At 46.2% G+C, this 17,293-nt stretch overlaps 1 protein-coding gene across 1 annotated transcript in view; it reads right to left on the reverse strand.

The window, feature by feature from the left end:
* Positions 1 to 589: 589 nt before the first annotated feature.
* Positions 590 to 17,293, reverse strand: part of ILDR2 (immunoglobulin like domain containing receptor 2) — a gene marked incomplete at its 5' end in the record, with an annotated part of 73,701 nt that continues 56,997 nt past the window's right edge. Inside the window, 4 exons of the mRNA XM_049875720.1 lie at positions 590 to 6,588; positions 7,942 to 8,602; positions 9,973 to 10,177; positions 14,367 to 14,480. Of these exons, the coding sequence (XP_049731677.1) occupies positions 6,553 to 6,588; positions 7,942 to 8,602; positions 9,973 to 10,177; positions 14,367 to 14,480 (1,016 nt within the window). The remainder of the gene's footprint in view (positions 6,589 to 7,941; positions 8,603 to 9,972; positions 10,178 to 14,366; positions 14,481 to 17,293) is intronic.

Here is a 17,293-nt window from a genome sequence, read left to right on the forward strand (position 1 = left end):
TTCAAGCAAAGATGTTCATCAGCAGATTTTCCATTCATCCAGAACCCCAAAATCTGACAGTCCCCCAAAGAGGGCCTAGTCATCAAGAGAAGATTAATAGTTCCCTGAAGTACTTACCACTTCTTTGGCTAACAAAGGTTTTAAGTTGCCTTCTCTTAACTATGGTGCTATGGAATTTCTCCAGAACTTAAAATGTACTCCCATGAATAGCCTCCTTCCTTGCTTCTCCAAGTGTAATGCCTAGCAGGCAAATGTTTGTGGCCTTCTTGAAAATGAGCTAGGTACCACCACATCACCCAGCCATCCTTCCTACTCCTCATCTCCTCCTGAATGTGGACAGCAGTGCGGATGGGAACAACATTTATCCAGGCTGAGGCTTATTAAAGCCTGTAGAAACATACACTATGCTGTCAGTACCTGCCTCCCGTATAACCCCACAGCATTTTATTCCTCCATCATAGTACTTAGAACAACCTGAGCAGTGTATGATTCTTTTTCCCACTGAGTTAATGTCAGATCACGATTAGCCACAATTGTATTAAATGAGTTCCTGATAACCAACATAAGTGAAAATGCTTTATTTAGAGAGTTTAAAATATTACAATTCACTTTGTACATCCGACACACACACACAAAAGGCCAAGAATGATACAAAAATTTTAGTTTTGATGCCACAGACAAGGCACAGAAACAACTGGGCAGGTGACTAGCATGAAGCAGACATGTGACACCCTCTTTGTCCCACTGTTTCTTCTATTCTCTTGTTCTTTATTCTCACAAGGAAAATTCTCAAGGTGCAGTGTCTAATACCTGTGTTAATAAAGCAGCTTTTCTGTAAAGCCAAGGTAAGGGAAAAGTTCTTTGTCCCTTTTAACTTTCCCAGAAGAAATGGGTCAGACCACACTTACCTTGTGTCCAGACCCACCAAGAAACTCTAACAAGACTTTTAAACTTCTGAGTTTTTCTCCTTCTCACCCTCCTTGCTCGTCTCTGCCTATATCTGGCCTCTCTTAGTTCTCCCCAACATTCCAAAATGTAGTAAAGATGCCAGGTATTTCACTTCTAAGTAGCTCCTCCCCCTCCCCCCACAAAAAAACGAAGCCCCAATGAATTTGTAATTTAGCTCAAAATTTTCTGTTCAAAAGGAATTCCAAATCTGAAGCATATTTTTTTCAAAGACTTTTTCCTTCACAGTGTTGTCGTTGTGTGCCATCGAGCAGATTCTGACTCACAGCGACCCTACAGGACAGAGTAGGACTGCCCCATAGGGTTTCCAAGGCTGTCATCTTTACGGAAGCAGACTGTCACATCTTTCTCCTTCACGTACAGCTAATGAAAATGAAATTCTCCTTGAGCAAAGCTGACTCCCTCTTGGCATTTGGTGCTCGGATGCGTGAACCAGCAAGAGCATCTGTCTTCTTAGCCTCCTTCCACTGACGAGATATCAGTGAGCATCAAGTCCTAGACAGTTCCCACCAGATCCTGACCTCTGAAGAGAATCACCCAGATCCCAGGCCCATCAATACTGTAGGAATTGGAAAGAACCCTAACAGACACTAAGAAGACCTGGCTCTGTAATTTTAAAAGTCATTTGATTATAGGCAAATCACTCAGTCTTTTTCAACCTCAGTTTTATGTTCTGTATAATGGGACCACAACATCCACCCTATCTATATCACAGTGGTTGTTACGAGGATGAGACAATACATGTGAAAGAGATCTGTAAACAGAAATACATTATAGAAATAATACAAATATTATTATTAACCTTCTTATCACTCTCAGGTAGTGCTAAAATTCAGGCTGCTGTCAAAGTAGCTCAACGTAATCCTTGCTCCACTCCGATGTTAAAAAACCCTTACCCTGAGCTTCATTGATCAGCTTCCCAGGTGGCTAGGAGGTAGGATCCTGGCAGAAAAAAAAAAACAAAACTAGGCACTTTTTTCTCCTAGGATTTTAAATACTTGGACCCCTGTCTTAGTGACTTTGAATTTCTATATATAAACCAATTCCAAACTCCTGAAAGATTCTGGGAGCATTCAAATCTGATTTTGGAAGAATATGTAGTGTAGATTTTGTTATTTTATTACAGATTTTATTATTATGGCCCACCCCACTTTTGGTTTTAAGGTGGAAGTGGGTGTTGAGTAGCCTGGCTGATAATTTGAATGCTTTAAAAAAAAATCATTTATTTTGCCATTTCCCTAAGGGTTTCTTTTCTTTCTATTCATGATCTAAGTTCAGAACCGCATCAAAGGAATGAGAAAATTACCTGTAATTCTTGTTTTCTAATCTGACTGTCGCAACAGATCACTAATGTAGGAATGGAAACATCTAGAACAGGCTCGTGGGGGGTGCTCCTAAATCTCCTTTTTTTCTTACATAGTTCTACCACTGGACCCTGGTGAGCCAGTCACCAGTGTCACAGCCAGGCTTCTGGGTGCCTCACCACTGCCAGCCCCAAGGGAGTGAGACAGGCCTTACCAGGACATCTGAAGAAAAACATTCCAAAGTCCAGGATCAGCTCTTTGGGACACACCAGAGGTATAGTCGGTGCAGCATTTCCCAAATGCATTTGATCACGGGACTTCCCTGAAATGCATATTAAAAGTACAAATCCTGGTCCAGACCCACCCAACCAATCTCCAAGGTAGGTCCCAACAAGACATTGTTAAGAACGGCAGTCAAGCAATTGTTTTGGTTAGGCAAGTCTGCGCATCAACTGATCCAGCAGAAAAGATCTATAGGTTAGGAGTCTAAGACCTAATTAGGCAGTGACTTCACAAATGGCAGTGATGGGTTTCCATCTGTAAAAAAGAGGGGGAGGGGGTTACAATAATAGCTTACTTCAGCCTCTCTCCAAGGCTGCCTAAGGTCTAAGCAGATGACCTATATGAAGTTGTTGCGGACTTTATATAGAAATATTTACAGTTGTTGCTAGGTGTGCTCAGCACGGACTGACTCAGGCTTGAGTGGCAGCACCTTCCAATCCCCAGTGGGCACAGTTCTGCTGCTGGCGCAGAGGGAGGCTCGTGAGAAAGGAGATAAAAGAGAGGCCCACCATCTCCATCATCATCCCCTCACTACCCTAGGTCAGTGAAGGTGGGCAGCAACGCTCAAACTGAAGAATGGAGGCCCTGGAGAAGCAAACACAGAGCTCCCTGGTGAGCATCCTTGGGCAGAACAGCTGACACATACCACCAGGTTCACGGACAACGCCCCCAGCTTTCTAATGAGTCCACTCACAGCCTAAAGAAACAGCTCATCTACCAGGGGACACCTCCTGCCCACATCCAGCCTCCCTCCTCCAGCACGTCCTTGACTCAGCTGTGACTCACAGGCAAACACAGCAGCTCATGCGTCATCCTTTGGGGCCCTCTGCCTCTCAACCCTGCACATCCTAATTCATCTCTTTTAAGTTTAGATTTTCAACTATCGACTTTTCAAATCACTGAGCACCTCTCCAAATGTGATGGATGGACACACACACACACAACACTTAGGTATCAAAATACCGCCATTTAAATTAAAAAACCCTTAGTTCTCTGGGTTTAGTGTACCTTATCTGTAGCACTATTTCATATTATATGAATAAAATCTCCTAATTCTTTCTTGGGCATGTCTTATTTCCCCTATTAAACTACAGGATCCCAGTGGGCAGTGACCATGCCTTATACGAGACTCACTTTATACCCCAATAAAACCTAGGAAAGAAGCTAACATACGTAAACGCTTCCTGTGCAGGACATGTAGGAAAAAGGTAGGGGTGCCAATGATGGCCAGCTTTGCCTTTACTTTTCTGCTTAGCCTGTCTCCTGTCCACTTACCCAGAAATGACTGTTTTCTTTCTCAGTGGTAGGGCTGGAATTCTGAGTGATTTATGCAGCCAGCCCTACAGAGGCCAACCTGGCCAACCCCAGGTTATTCCAGTAGCCTGTATGGTCTTTGTATTTTTTGTTGTCTGTAGTTTTGCTGTCTCTGGAATTGTAGGTTACCAGTTATAGCAACTCTTTCCCATTGCTCCCCTCAACCTTCACCAAAATCATACATGCTCCCTGCTAATAAGAGCAATATTTTTGGTCTCTGCAGCTGGTGCTATGGGGCTCTTTGGTGGTGAGAAGCCTGACACAGTGCTCAATTTAAAGATAATAGCTACTGCAGCTACCCAACATTCTCCAAAATTGCCTGAGCAAGTGGAAATCCAAAGCTGGTGACTAAGAAATGGTGTTTTTTATCATCTTTCCCATCTGAATTGGGGCCCAAACAAACAGACTAGACCTAGGCTTTCAGGAGCCAAAGAGACAATTAAAACTCAGCACCAGGATTATGGCTTGTGTCTTCCAGCCCTTGGGAGTGCCAGCACTGGACTTAACTCTCTTCCTGGTCCCTCTGGGACAGGCCAAAGCCACTGCTAAGTCCTTTGATAGGCCACTCTCCCAGCAATGATACCAACTCATCCCTTCTGATCCTCACCCAGCCTCTTCTTTATTTCACTGCACATGTAGGACCTTTTTGGAAATGCCATGAAGTATAATGTATACTAGTGGAATAGTACTCTGAGAATAGGGCCTATATCCAATCAGGTGGTTCAGGAGAAGACCAAGTATATGCTGAAGAAGAAACTTGCTCCAGAGCTTGTCCATGGATCCACAGATTTGGAATGGACCAATGCTGAGTAGGGGAAAACAAGGTCAAGAATCATTGTCTTCCAGTGATTTAACCCAACCATGTGTCCGTCAAAATAGCGCGGGCAGAAAACTTTAACAAAAGTCTGTTGAAGAAAGTGGAGGCTGTGAGACACCCAGGATTGGATGGAGTCAGGGATTCAGGGCTGACCACTGAGACAAGAAGGGAAAGTCAGTTTTGCCTAGAAGGGAAATGAATACATGAGTGCACCAACTTCTCACGCCTCGAACAGGAGTCAACAAATTGGGCTGGGCTCAGCTAGGCAGTTCTTCTGTTGGTCTTGGCTAAGCTTACTGTGATCATCTGAATTGATAGGCTATCAGTTAGGGTGAAGAGCGTAACTGGGCTTTTTTCTCAAATTATACAGTAGGATAGGCCAGGATTGTTCACCTGGTGGTATGTGCAATGTTCCCAAGAGCAGCAAGACAGGACAAGCCCCATGGCAAGAGCTTTTCACATCTCTGCATATGTGGTATTTGCCATAGTTCCTTTGACCAAATCAAGTCACATGGCCAACCCCACATTCAAAGGGTAGAGAAAAAGACTATCTCTTGACGAGAAGTTCTGGAAGAGTTTGTATAGATTACCATTTTTGCAATCTATACAAATTACAAAGTCCAGAGAGATCTAGCTTGGGGATTTAGGAAAAATCTATTATTTAGGCAAGGGTAGGGGTGGAGAGTGCTCCTTCCTGAGATAGTATCTCTCATGTCTCAAAAGTAGCTAGAGCAGCAACCTGGTCAGACCAAGAGATATAAGCTCCATAACTTTGGTGTCCTGGAGTGGCAGAACTGGAATGGCTGAAACAACCCATGGTAAGTGAAGCACAAAACCAGAGAAGACTGAGTGGTGCTTGTGGGAAAAATGGCCCACATTCAAAATATAATAAGACCATATGTTATTTTCCTCTTAAATTTTCTTTCTTCTCTATCTTGCATTACTGCTTTCTTCTTTTTTTTTTCTCTCCCTCTTCTCTTTCATGTGTATAATTTAGGAATTTATCAAAAGGCACCTGACAACATTCTAATCAGAGTGCAGTGGGAGAGTGGCACCAACCGTAGCAAGTCCAGGAGAGTGGACGAAGAAGAGGAGAGCCCTTAATGGCCAAGACTCGGATGTTGACGTCTACAGCAGAAAGAGAAAAATCAGTTTAGGTTTTCAGAATGAAAAAATAAATACCACTTAGATGGCTTTTCGAAAACTTATGCTTTCTCATTTTGTCCCAGCCACTCTAGAACTGTCATTCAGAACAACAAATCAACGTCATTTCTGTGATTGTCCAGCAGGTCACTGTCACTGAGCTCAACAAAGGTCTTCTGAGTATAGTATAACAAGTCACTGACTGGGAAGTTATGGGTATAAAAGGTATATTTTCCCTTGACATTGTCTTCCATTATCAGCAGAAGGTCTTCCATTATCAGCAGAAGGTCTTCTTCTAATAGTAGTAATAAATTCTTCTGTCTCTGAGCACAGCACAGGAGGTATGGAAAAACATAGTGTAGGCATAAGCAGTCTAATTAGAGGTCCAGATCTAACTCCCTTTTGGAATAGAAAAAAGAATTCTGGTTCAGCTAAGGACAGAGATTGGGCAGGATAAACTCTGTGGGTGAGAAACTGTATGTGGGAATATTCTCACACTTAGGTTGTTTTCTTGATAGATTTCCCAAACTAGTCTGACGGACACTGAGGTTTGGAATCAGCCTCCCTTAAAGGCTGCCTCCCACCCCTTGCCAAAGCAGATGATCAGCAAATCTTCCAGTAGTGGCCAGAGATGGTCCTGGGTCTGCTGGCTCCTGGATTTATGTCTTGTCCTTGTAGTTTTCTTCTGATCTCTAGTCATCCAGAGACATGTCTTGAAAGCAAACATCAGACCACAAGGGACATCCTGGTTGGGAAGTCACTCTGAAGAAGAGCAGAAAGAGCCCAACATTAAACCACACGTCAGTTAAATAAAGCAACCTACACAATAGATGGTTCATTGGACAGAGTCTATAACCTCTTCAGAGCCTACCACATCCCAACACTTAGGAAATCTCATTAGGCTTTTGGTTATTATCAAATGAGCCTCAGTTGGTGCTGAAGCCAACATAAATCTGATAGAACTTGGTTCCATGGCTGGAGAATAACTCCCTGCTTTCTTAGGGATAACAACAACTTTGCAATTCCACAGACAGCAAGTGTGGCTGGCACTCCATAAATCTATTCTCACTCAAATCACCTGAAAATTCCTTTCCTGCTCATAGCACCCTAGTCATGTCAATTTTCTATTTAAGGAACAATGAAAAGCTCTTAATTGCTTTGGAGAAATTAATGATAACAGCAAAACCTTTTTTCTATTCATGTTCCTTCCCTCATATTACACTGAGGAAAATGTCTACCTTGGAATCATGGGAGAAAAAAAAAAGCAGGGGAGGCTGGGTAATTGAGGAGGAGGCAGATGCAGTTGTGATTGGAGAGCAGGCTCCGACACACAGGGGTCAGAGACACTCTGTGGGCAGATGTGACCGTCCCGCAACATTTCTCTGGGGTCCAGAGTTCACATTTGGGGGCAGAGGGATAGAGTGGGCTGCCTTTGGCATTTGGAGAGAAAGCAGTGAAGTTTATATAAGGAGCTTACAAAACAGACAATTAACTGGGCAGGGATCAAAAGGTTTCCTTTACATAAGCAGGGTACAGTACACAGTTCACCTCAATACCAGCATTAAAGGAGGAAAGACGTGAGTAGTCCGTAAGTAGCCGTGGCTCCTAACCTCTGGGTTCTGGACTCCTGGGAATCTGATGCAACTTACAAACTCGCACCCCAGGGGGAAATACACTACAACACACATAGAATATTTTGCACAGACCTCAGAAGCCCAGCTAAAGGCCTTTGGTGGTGACAATACCTAGAATCCCTGATGCCAGGAATCATAAATGCTTTTAAAAGCTGGCCTTTATCTAATACTCTCTGTAAAACCATCTACGCACCTTCCATCTACTTTCTGCCCCCCTTTCAACCCTGCAGGGTCCCATGCTTGCTTACTTCACCTAGCCCTGGATATACCCAGGTTGCAAACAACCTCCACAGGCAAATTCTCCCAAAGCACGCCGCCCAGCCCCCCGAACCTAGCATCTCAGCCCCCACCCCACTCTGCTCTCTGTCCTCACTGCCTCCCCGGCCCCCTGCCCTGCCCGGGGTCCCTAGACCCTGGGTGGCGACCCTGCCTGGCCGTCCCCTCAGCCCACTTGAAGGAGCAGCGCCAGGCAGGGCCTCACAGTTTTCTTGGCGGGCTCCTTTTTCCTCCTCTTCTCCGAGTTGCTGTGGTAGGGGAGGTCGCGGCTCCGGTAGGACGGGCCCCGGCTCAGCTCGCGCTCGCTGTAGGGAGGCAGCGGGTCCTCGGGCGCGTCGTCCTCGTCGTCGGCCTGCGGCGCCCCCACCGCCTCGTAGGTGGCCGGCGGCGACCAGGCGTAGTAGGAGGCGCTGCGCTGGCTGAGCTGTGTGCTCCGCTTGGATGGCGTCTCCAGGCTGCCCCCGCGGCTGGGGCGCTCCAGCACGCTGCTCAGGTACGAGTGGTCGTACTTGGGCGCCACGCTGGGCGTGCGGCTCACCAGGCGCGGCAGGTGCGCGTCGTCGGCCGGCCGCCGGCGCGGGGGGCTGGGGGCCCAGGCGCGCTCGGCGTCCGTCAGGGGCTCGCGGCTGCGGCTCCTCGGCCTGTAGTACTCCTCCAGGGAGCCGTCCTGGTAGAAGGCGCCGCGAGCCCGGGCCTCGGCGCGGTCCAGGCGGCTCCCGCCCCGGGCCTCGTGGCTGTTGCCGTCGGGCCTGCGGGGCCGCTGGCCGTAGGAGTCGGCGAAGGCCGCCAGCTCGTCCATGGACACGGCCGGCACCCCCGTGGCGAAGTTCTTCCGGGACAGCATCTCGGATTTGGAGCGCTGCTGGCTGCGGGCAGAGGAGTCACGGTCAGCCCACCAGTTAGTAGTGGTGTAGGGAACGCGTGCCAGGTGCCAGGCCGGGGGCTGAGGCTGGGGCGTAAGGGGACCCACTGTGTTCTGGGCCTGGGTCGGAAGACCTCGGCTGGAGCCACAGCGCTGCTCCTTGCTGCATGAATAATCTTGGGCAAGTCACCATCTCGCAGGCCCCATAATCTCAGTACAGTGAGGGCAAGTGACTACCTTTTGAGTTTGTGCTAAGGATCAAAATCAGGTTGTGTGGATAAAAACACTTTGTGGTCTATCGCGTGCTGAAACACACCTGGGGCCTTCTGATTATTACTATGTGACCTCCAACTGACAGCGACATGTCTCACTCCACCCTCCCTCAAAGTCAGCATAGGCAGTGTGGCTTGCAATACAAACATGGCCCAAGGAGTCCCTGTAATATTTGCTGACACACAGAGACCTTTTCCTCCCCAAGAGTGAGGGCCAGCTTATCTCTGAGGGCAGCAGGCCAGAAGGCCCCCTGCAGTTTGTAAACTCCAGAGGAGGGATGTCTGCTGTGCTTGCAGATAGGACAGGTGAGCGGGGAAGGTGCCATTCGGTGGGGAAGTGGTCACACAAAACTGGGTGCAAATCTTGGCCTCCCACATTCATTGGCTGTGTGACCCTGGGTGACTTCCTCAGCACCTGTAAGTTCCAGTTCCTTCGACTTAAAATTGAGACGTTAATGGTGCCTTGCTGTCAGCAGCCTTGGCATGATGCTGAACAGGTTTCAGCAGGGTTGACACACTAGGAAGGAAGTCCTGCTGACCTGTTTCAGAAAATCGCCAGTGAGAACCCTATGGATCGCAACAGTCTGATCCTGTTGTGCACACGGGGCTGCCGTGGGTAGGGGGCCACCTTGATTGGCAACTTACAACGCCGACAATAGTGCCTACCTTTTAGAGTTGCTGTAGAATTAAATGCAACAGCATAGAGTGTTTGGCATTTCATCTTTCACATCATAAACGATCAAAAATGTTGGAGATGATGAGTGGCATTTTTTAGAGCCTATCGGATAAACTACGTGGAAAGGGGAGGGAAATGTTAACGAGGTTCTTTAAGGAGTCAGGGGCACTCATTGCCAAGGGCCTTGGATGATTCCTTCTATACACAATGTCACAAGTGTACCCTTGCTTAATAAATGTGAGAAGAGGGTATCAATAGCCCACAGAGAGATGTGGTAGGGTAACCCAGAATGGGAGAGATGCTATCAGATAACAGCTGGTTGAGCCCTGGGGAAACAGCCTCAGATCTGCCCTGCTTTCCCGTTCCTGCCCCACTACTTCCCTGCCACACTCAGCACCAGAGCTGCCCCTCCACGGCCATCTTCACCTGTGCCTGAAGCTCTCCCGCTCCTCCATGGCTGAGGGCCCCCGGCTTGGCCCACTGCTGCCTCCCATGACACCTGACCAGTAGTCAGGATTGCTCTCCAAGTCCCCAGATACAGGGAGCTGCTTGCTTCGCATCTGATGGTAAGACTGGCGGAAATTGCTGTCGTCCTCATGCAGGGAGCTGAGTTCCGAGATGGTGTTGTTATCTGCGGGGACAAAACCAGGCATGACAGAGCTTTCGGCGTGTTAGACAGGAGATGCACTCTGTTAAGGGCTGATCAGAGGCTCTAGGACACTCCTTCCTGAGGGCTTTAACCCTGTCCAGGGTGGGTTGCGTACTTAACTAGCACTGTTTGTGTTGTTAGCTCGGCAGGAACTGGCTCTAGCTAGAGGCCCACATGTCTACAGACAGGGAGGCTTCCTATATGCCCTGTTCTTGGAATGGGAGAGTAATTGATATTGTTGCAGCAAAGGCAGGCTTCCCAGAACCCAGGCTTTCTGCAGCTGGCCTCCTCCTAGGACATCATCATCCTTTTTCAAGTGTTTTTCTTCTTCCTGTCAAATGAGCCATGCTGATCCCAGGCATTTGAGCCAGAAAGGGCAAAAAGAGAAGACACAGATTACAGCATCTTCCCTACCACTCACCCAGTCCCAAGATGGAGGCTTCATAGCCAGTAGCGCCCACGTTTCAGAGGTGCCTCATTCTGGCCTCCTTCAGCTGTGCCCCTCTCCACAGAGCAGGGGTCCATCGGGCCAAAGGGATGTGCTCACCTGGTGCCCGTGCCCTCCACCCTTCTAAACCATGCTCACCCAGGAGTCTGGAATATCCTGCCCAAATGGCACCAAGTCTACTTCCAGGGCCTGGGTAGTCTTCTTCCTCTCCCCAAAGAGTACCCCAGGAGTATGTGGCCTTGGGGGCTCACAGCTGTTTGGGGGGGTGGGATGAAAAGAGGGATGGCCTGCACCTATGGCCTGTGGGTTTCCACTTGTACTCTTGCGCCAGCCCCGACATGTAAGAATGAGGCGTGGTCACAGCTGTCTGATTTCCTAAGGTGGCCTGAGTAGCTTTTTGCAAAAGCAGTTGTGAATAAGGACCAGAATCAAAATCTGGAAAGGAAAAAAAGCTACTTATTTGCAGAACTGTGAAATGGATTAAACTGAATTTTACTTAAAAAACAAATCTAGTAAATCTATTTGCAATGTAACGGAATCCACTTGTTTTCTAAAATCCTTTAGTTAGAACTTCAAAATATTATCAGAAGCAATATTTATGAGGCTTAAGGCCTGGCTGTTGAGTGCAAGGTAAGCAAAAATAAGATGTGGGAAGCACAGATGTGTGTCTCAGGTTTCCTGCTTTTCCCCTCCCTCTCCCCAACAATTCTTGGAGGAGCAGAGAATTTCTCTTGGTTCCTCCCCACAAAGGAGAGGGAACCCCCCCCACCCCCATGGTACAAACACAGGCTTTTAGTCCTGTTTCACCAGGGTGCTGGGTGTACCTTGCGTGTCATTCAGTTTAATCATTGTGATCAGCGGGTTTTGAGTTATAAAACTATATATTTTTGAAGATGCACCTTTTCTTCCTCTTAAGGAGAATGGGCTTTTTATGCTTGCTCTAAAGGAATATAACCCAGATCCACTGATTAATAAAATCTACAACCTTCCCTTTCTCGTGATTCCAGTGAATTCCAATTTCCTAGGAACCATAGAGAGAATTTAAATATGCACAAAGTGAAATGATTGAAAAATAATGTTGTCCGCTCAGAACTTTCCTTGACCTTCAGGAACATGACTTTTCGTTTCTGCAGCCAGTGAGGGCTGTCTCTGTGTCACCATGCGTAATGATGGATTGTCCAGGCTGTACGCTGCACTAAAATTTCCACCAGGCTGAACACAAACAACAGCATCTCCCGCTTCACACATACACCCAACAATGTAGCTCTATGACAAGGGCAAGCAAACTTTTTCTGTAAAGGGCCAGGTGGTAAATATTTAAGGCTTTGCCAACTGTACTGCCACAGCTACTCATAGTATGACAGCAGCCAGAGACAATAAGTGAATGGCCTGGCTATGTTCCCATAAACAGCCATGTTTACATGGCTTCTATTCCCTAATTATTACACTGCAAAGGGTGACTTAGACCATCTCTAAGATACCCTCCAACTGTAAGATTCTATTACCTTATGACCAGCCAGTCCCTGGTGACCATTTTAATCAAGGTAGATAGGCTACATCACCTAAACCCTTTTACAAACAGGAGGTGGGCCAGATTTGGCCAGGGAGTCATAGTTTGTTGACCCCTACTCTAGGACTCCCCAGATTAAAAATATCCCAAGAACAACCCCTTACTCATTTGCAAGGCAAATAAGGATCATAAACCCATTGCTGAAGAGACGCTTCTGACTCATTGTGACCCTATAAAACAGAGGAAAACTGCCCCATAGAATTTCCAAGCTGTAATCTTTACAGAGGCAGACTACCACATCTTGCTCCCACAGAATAGCTAGTGGGTTCAAACCGCCAACCTTTCGGTTAGCAGCTGAGCACTTAACCACTGCACCACCAGGGCTCCTAATGAGGATCATACCCAAACCCAGTGCCGTCTCATACTAGCTAGCAAATTCTTGAGCCTTGGCCCAAGATTCCAAATTTTTGCAGAATCTATTACTCCCCTGCTCAAAGCTGAAGGTGTGAAATCCACTTTATAACGAGACTTTTAAGACTAGCCCACTTCCATGATTCCACCAGAGTTTACTTTGCTCTCTAGGAACAGACTCTGTCAAAGTAAAGTGAACTCTATTCCTACTTCATTCTATCCAGTGACTGTAATGTCACCCTGGAGGTTACAGGAGATTGGGGTTCCCAGTTCTGGTACTGCACTGAGTATTTGTACTGGTTACTTTCCCTCTCTGCCTCAGTTTCCTCCTCTTCAACATAAGGGAAGTGGCTTCAGTGATCTCAGAGTCCCTTGGCTAATATTCTAAAGTTCTACAAGCTCAAAGGTTGTGGTCTCTGAACGGAATTGCTTTGCCAGCCACGGAGCCCTCCACGGTTTGTGTAAAGAGCACAGGACTGAGAGTCAGAAGAGTTGGGCTGTAGTCTTGATTCTGCCACTTCATCTCTCTGGGCATCTGTTCCCTAATTATTACACTGCAAAGGTTGACTGAGACCATCTCTGAGGTCTCCTTCGACTCTAAGATTCCATTACCTTATGACCAGCCAGCCCCTGGTGACCATTTTAATCAAGGTAGACAGGCTACATCATATAAACCAGAATTCATCCTTTAGCTTCAACCCTAGTTTTTAACTTCTCCTCTAAGCCGTGAGACTCTAAGAGTCCCTCTGCATGCCCCTTCCCCCGATCGTTCTCTCTATCCCTGGCCTGTACAGGGATCCATGACAACAGTGTTAAAATTCGCTTGTCAAGTGCAGTGACATCTGCATTCCTGACATTCCAATCTGGAGATGGGCTTTTTATAGTCAGTGCGGTGGGAGGATACCGCAATGGATACAACTCAGACAGGACGGATTTAGAATTGCAAACTGGGTGGAATATGTTGTCCTTAATCTGAATAAAGCTCCTCTAGACTGGAACTGTTTCCCCAACAATTCCATCAAGTCTCTCAGTGGTTCCAAGGCGAGGAGTGTTCAGACAGACACAGAGTGACCTCACTCCCATGCCTGCCAACACCCTCTCATAATTAGCCCTTCCATGTCAGACCTGCCTTGTGCTGCCTCTCGTGATAGATGGTAATTTGGAATCCACCCAGAAGAATCAGCTGTGTCAGCTGCAGTCTCCAAGGGCTATGGGGGACTTAAGGTTTGGGGCCCTGCCACCTACAGACTTAGCCATTGAACGGGTCTTTTGAGAAGAGAGGCAGCCCTCTTGCTTTCCCCTCAGTCTCTGCTACGGGGCAGCTCTGAAGAATAATGTAGGCTTCTTCTGCACCAGATTCATTTGGCAGACTTGATCTTTCACTTTCATCGAGGTCTCCGTGCAACAAATTGACAGGTGAATTGTTCAATGCTAAGGGCCTCCACACTGGAAAGAACTGATAATTAAGCATCCACATATTAATTCAATGGTTTGAATATACTTTAAAGGAGGTAGTAGGGAAGACGATTTTAATAAAATATTTCAAACCCTGGAATTGTATAACCCCAGCAATACTGACTGCCCATGGAGAGACAGAACATAAACCAAGAGAGTGCCTGATTGTTCTTACTTTCAGACCAGAAAATCTTTCTCTTCCCTCTTGCATACTCAGAGCCACCAGCTTCTCCTGCTAATTCTGACTCTGCAAATTCCATCCTGCCCAAGTTTGGTAACCCCAAAATTCCCTGCAGCTTCTAACTACTGCATGATGCACAGATCCCATAAAATGAACAGATGCTCACATCTGCCTCTCAGCCTTCTGGCTGGATCAAACTGAGCCAGCTCCTTCTCGACGTAGTACAGGACCTTCATGGAATCTCTCTCTTTGTCTGCTTGGATCCGGTAGCCTTTGCGAACTGTTGAGAAAAGAACAAGAAGGTGAGCTGAGAAAGGCAAATATCAGGAGAAGAATGCCTCCATTCATTTTATAACATAGGAAACGTGGCTCCCAATTATAACAACTTTTTTTTTTAAATCACCCTGGCATAATACTTTATATATATGACACCATATCTGAGACCCTTTTAGCAGATGGCGCCATTGGAATGGAGGACTAGCAGCAGGTCAACAACAAAATCCCATTACAGTATATTTCTAGTCATTTGTTAACTTCTGCTTCCTTTCGATTTTGTTAACTTCTGCTTCCTATCCTATGACTCCATTTAAAGCTCATCTTCTCAAAGCTTTTCAGTTCCACTGGGGGCGTATACTCACAATGACAAAAAGACCATTTTCTAGATCGAAGACACATGCCACTGTATAGTCTGTGAGGATCACACCTTCACTTGGTGGGAGAATATTTGATTGTGACTTTTAAACAGATGCCCAAACATTAGGCACCTTGACAAAAGTGGCCTGAAAGGCTACATTTGCCTGGGAGATGGTGCAACAAATCCTTAAACTGGGTGATGTATAAGAGCTAATGTCAGATTACAGACCATACACACAGTAGTTCAAAGCAAGATGCAAAACAGGTGATTTCCAATCGTGATTCCATTTTCTTTCATTAGCATTTTTCTTTTAGAAAAGGGAATACCATATTTAGGTCATGATTAATTCAGCCTGCCGTTATGTGGTCACAAGCAGGTGTTTCCAGGGTTTAAAACAGTTAAACTAAAGCACGGAGATAATACCATTTCCTACATCCTCACCCCCCATATTGTCAAGGACAAAGGGGCTCTTTAAGTGCCATAGCAATTAAGTATCAGCTGAATTCAATCCCAGCCCTCAGGGTGATCAGACACAGGCAGGCCCAATGCACAGATAAGAGAGAAAGAAGGAAATGAAGGAGAAGGGGACAGAATATTAATGGTAATAGACAAGATTTACTGAACATGGAAAATGTGCAAGGTCAGGCTAAATGCTTAACATGGACATTTGCTCTTCACACCTAAGGAAGCTACTGTTATCAGCCACATTTTATGGCTGAGAAAACTTTGGCTCAGAGGGGCTTAAGATCTTGTCTAACTTGCCCAGGAATAACTAGCAGTGCTGGGCTGGAACCAGATAGTCTAACTGAAGCTTAATTGCATTGGCCCATCTTGCCCCTTTGGAGTCTAGGATGAGAGGCAGTAAAGAGAGGTAGAAGGGGAAGATGAGAAAGCCAGTTCCAGAGTATGAAATACTCTTATCTATTTTGGGTATCCCATGGGTTGTATGGTCTGCTGTGGAGTCCCTGGGTGGTACACTCAACTTGGCTGTAACCGAAGGGTTGGAGGTTAGAGTTCATCCAGTGGTACCTCAAAAGACAAGCCTGGAACTCTACTTCTAAAAAACAGCCCTTGGAAACCTTGTGGAGCAGTTTTACCCTGACACACATGGGGTTGCCATGAGCTGGAGTCAATTTGACGGCAACTGGTGTGGTCTGCTGCATGGTCCTCTCCTGGTCTGTCAGCACGGTACAGTGAGATGGAAGCAAGCGGTCCAAGCCCAACACTCCCTGTTCCCAAAGTGAGGCACATTCCATAAAGAAACCTTCATGGCTTGGAAAAAACCATGCATTCTACTCTCTGGTCATGTTGCCCACACACACAAACTACACTGAAGATTAAAATATAAAATTCCACAGCACTGTAATCACAGCATAGGCACTGAAGACAGAGAAGGACGCCCACACACCCATTTGCAGGTGCACTGAATTTCTACATGAGAACAGGCCGGGCAGCTCAGATTCATCTCAACTGTGGAATTACTTAAATTAATGAATCTAAGCACAAGATTTTTAGTGGCACCTTCACCAGAGGTTAGATCCATAATCCTTGTGTGGAAGCAATTATTAGCAGAAATGATTTTATTTATCAAGCTACACACTATTCCGTCTCTGCAGAGGCGTTTACAGAGTGGTACAGACAGTTCAATTAAAATGCAATTATCCCACGGAACTGCTATGTCGGTTGTGAGGCAGTTATGTCTGATGGATGGGACACAGAGCTGGGAAATGAGGAAGTGGGTATCTTTTGGCATGCTGCTGCTGGCTTTTTGAGGGACTTCCATTAAGTAATGACCTATCTACAACTCAGTTTTTATGACTATAAAATGCAGCAAATACTATCCACCCATTAAGGAAAAGAGGAAAATGAAGACCAAATCAGTGAGCACTAAGCGTTCTTTGCTAATTATTTGGTGCAGTTCAAATGCCACCTCACCCATAAGGCTTTGTTTGATTCTCATAGCTAGAAAAGTTCTCTCTCTCTCTTTCCCTCCTTCCTTTCTCCTCTAATTTACAAATCATTTACTTTGTACTTTTATTGTGGCTTTTAATACATTCTAGTTTGTTTCAAGTTATTTCTATAAGGGTCTAAACTTCCCTATTAAACACCTAGGAAAAAAACACGCTTAATCAATCTGGATCCCCCATGTGCCTAGCTGAAGAAAAACCCATTGCTGTCAAGTGGATTCCAACTCAGTAGAACTGCCCCACAGGGTTTCCAAGGAGCTCCTGGTGGATTTGAACTTCCAACCTTTTGGTTAGCAGCCAAGCTCTTAACTACTGCACCACCAGGGCTCCCCCATGTGCCTAGGGTGGTGATTTACAGAGTTGGCACTTTCTAAATGTTCACTGAATTGAATTTCTGCCAGCCTGGGGATAGGGGTGGGGCCAGCAGTTTCTTTGGGAAGAATATTTTCAGTAGAGTTTCCCTCTCTAGACCATAAACTTCCTGGGGACCTT

This window comes from Elephas maximus, chromosome 3 (genome assembly GCF_024166365.1).
Source record: "Elephas maximus indicus isolate mEleMax1 chromosome 3, mEleMax1 primary haplotype, whole genome shotgun sequence".
Lineage (NCBI taxonomy): Eukaryota > Metazoa > Chordata > Mammalia > Proboscidea > Elephantidae > Elephas > Elephas maximus.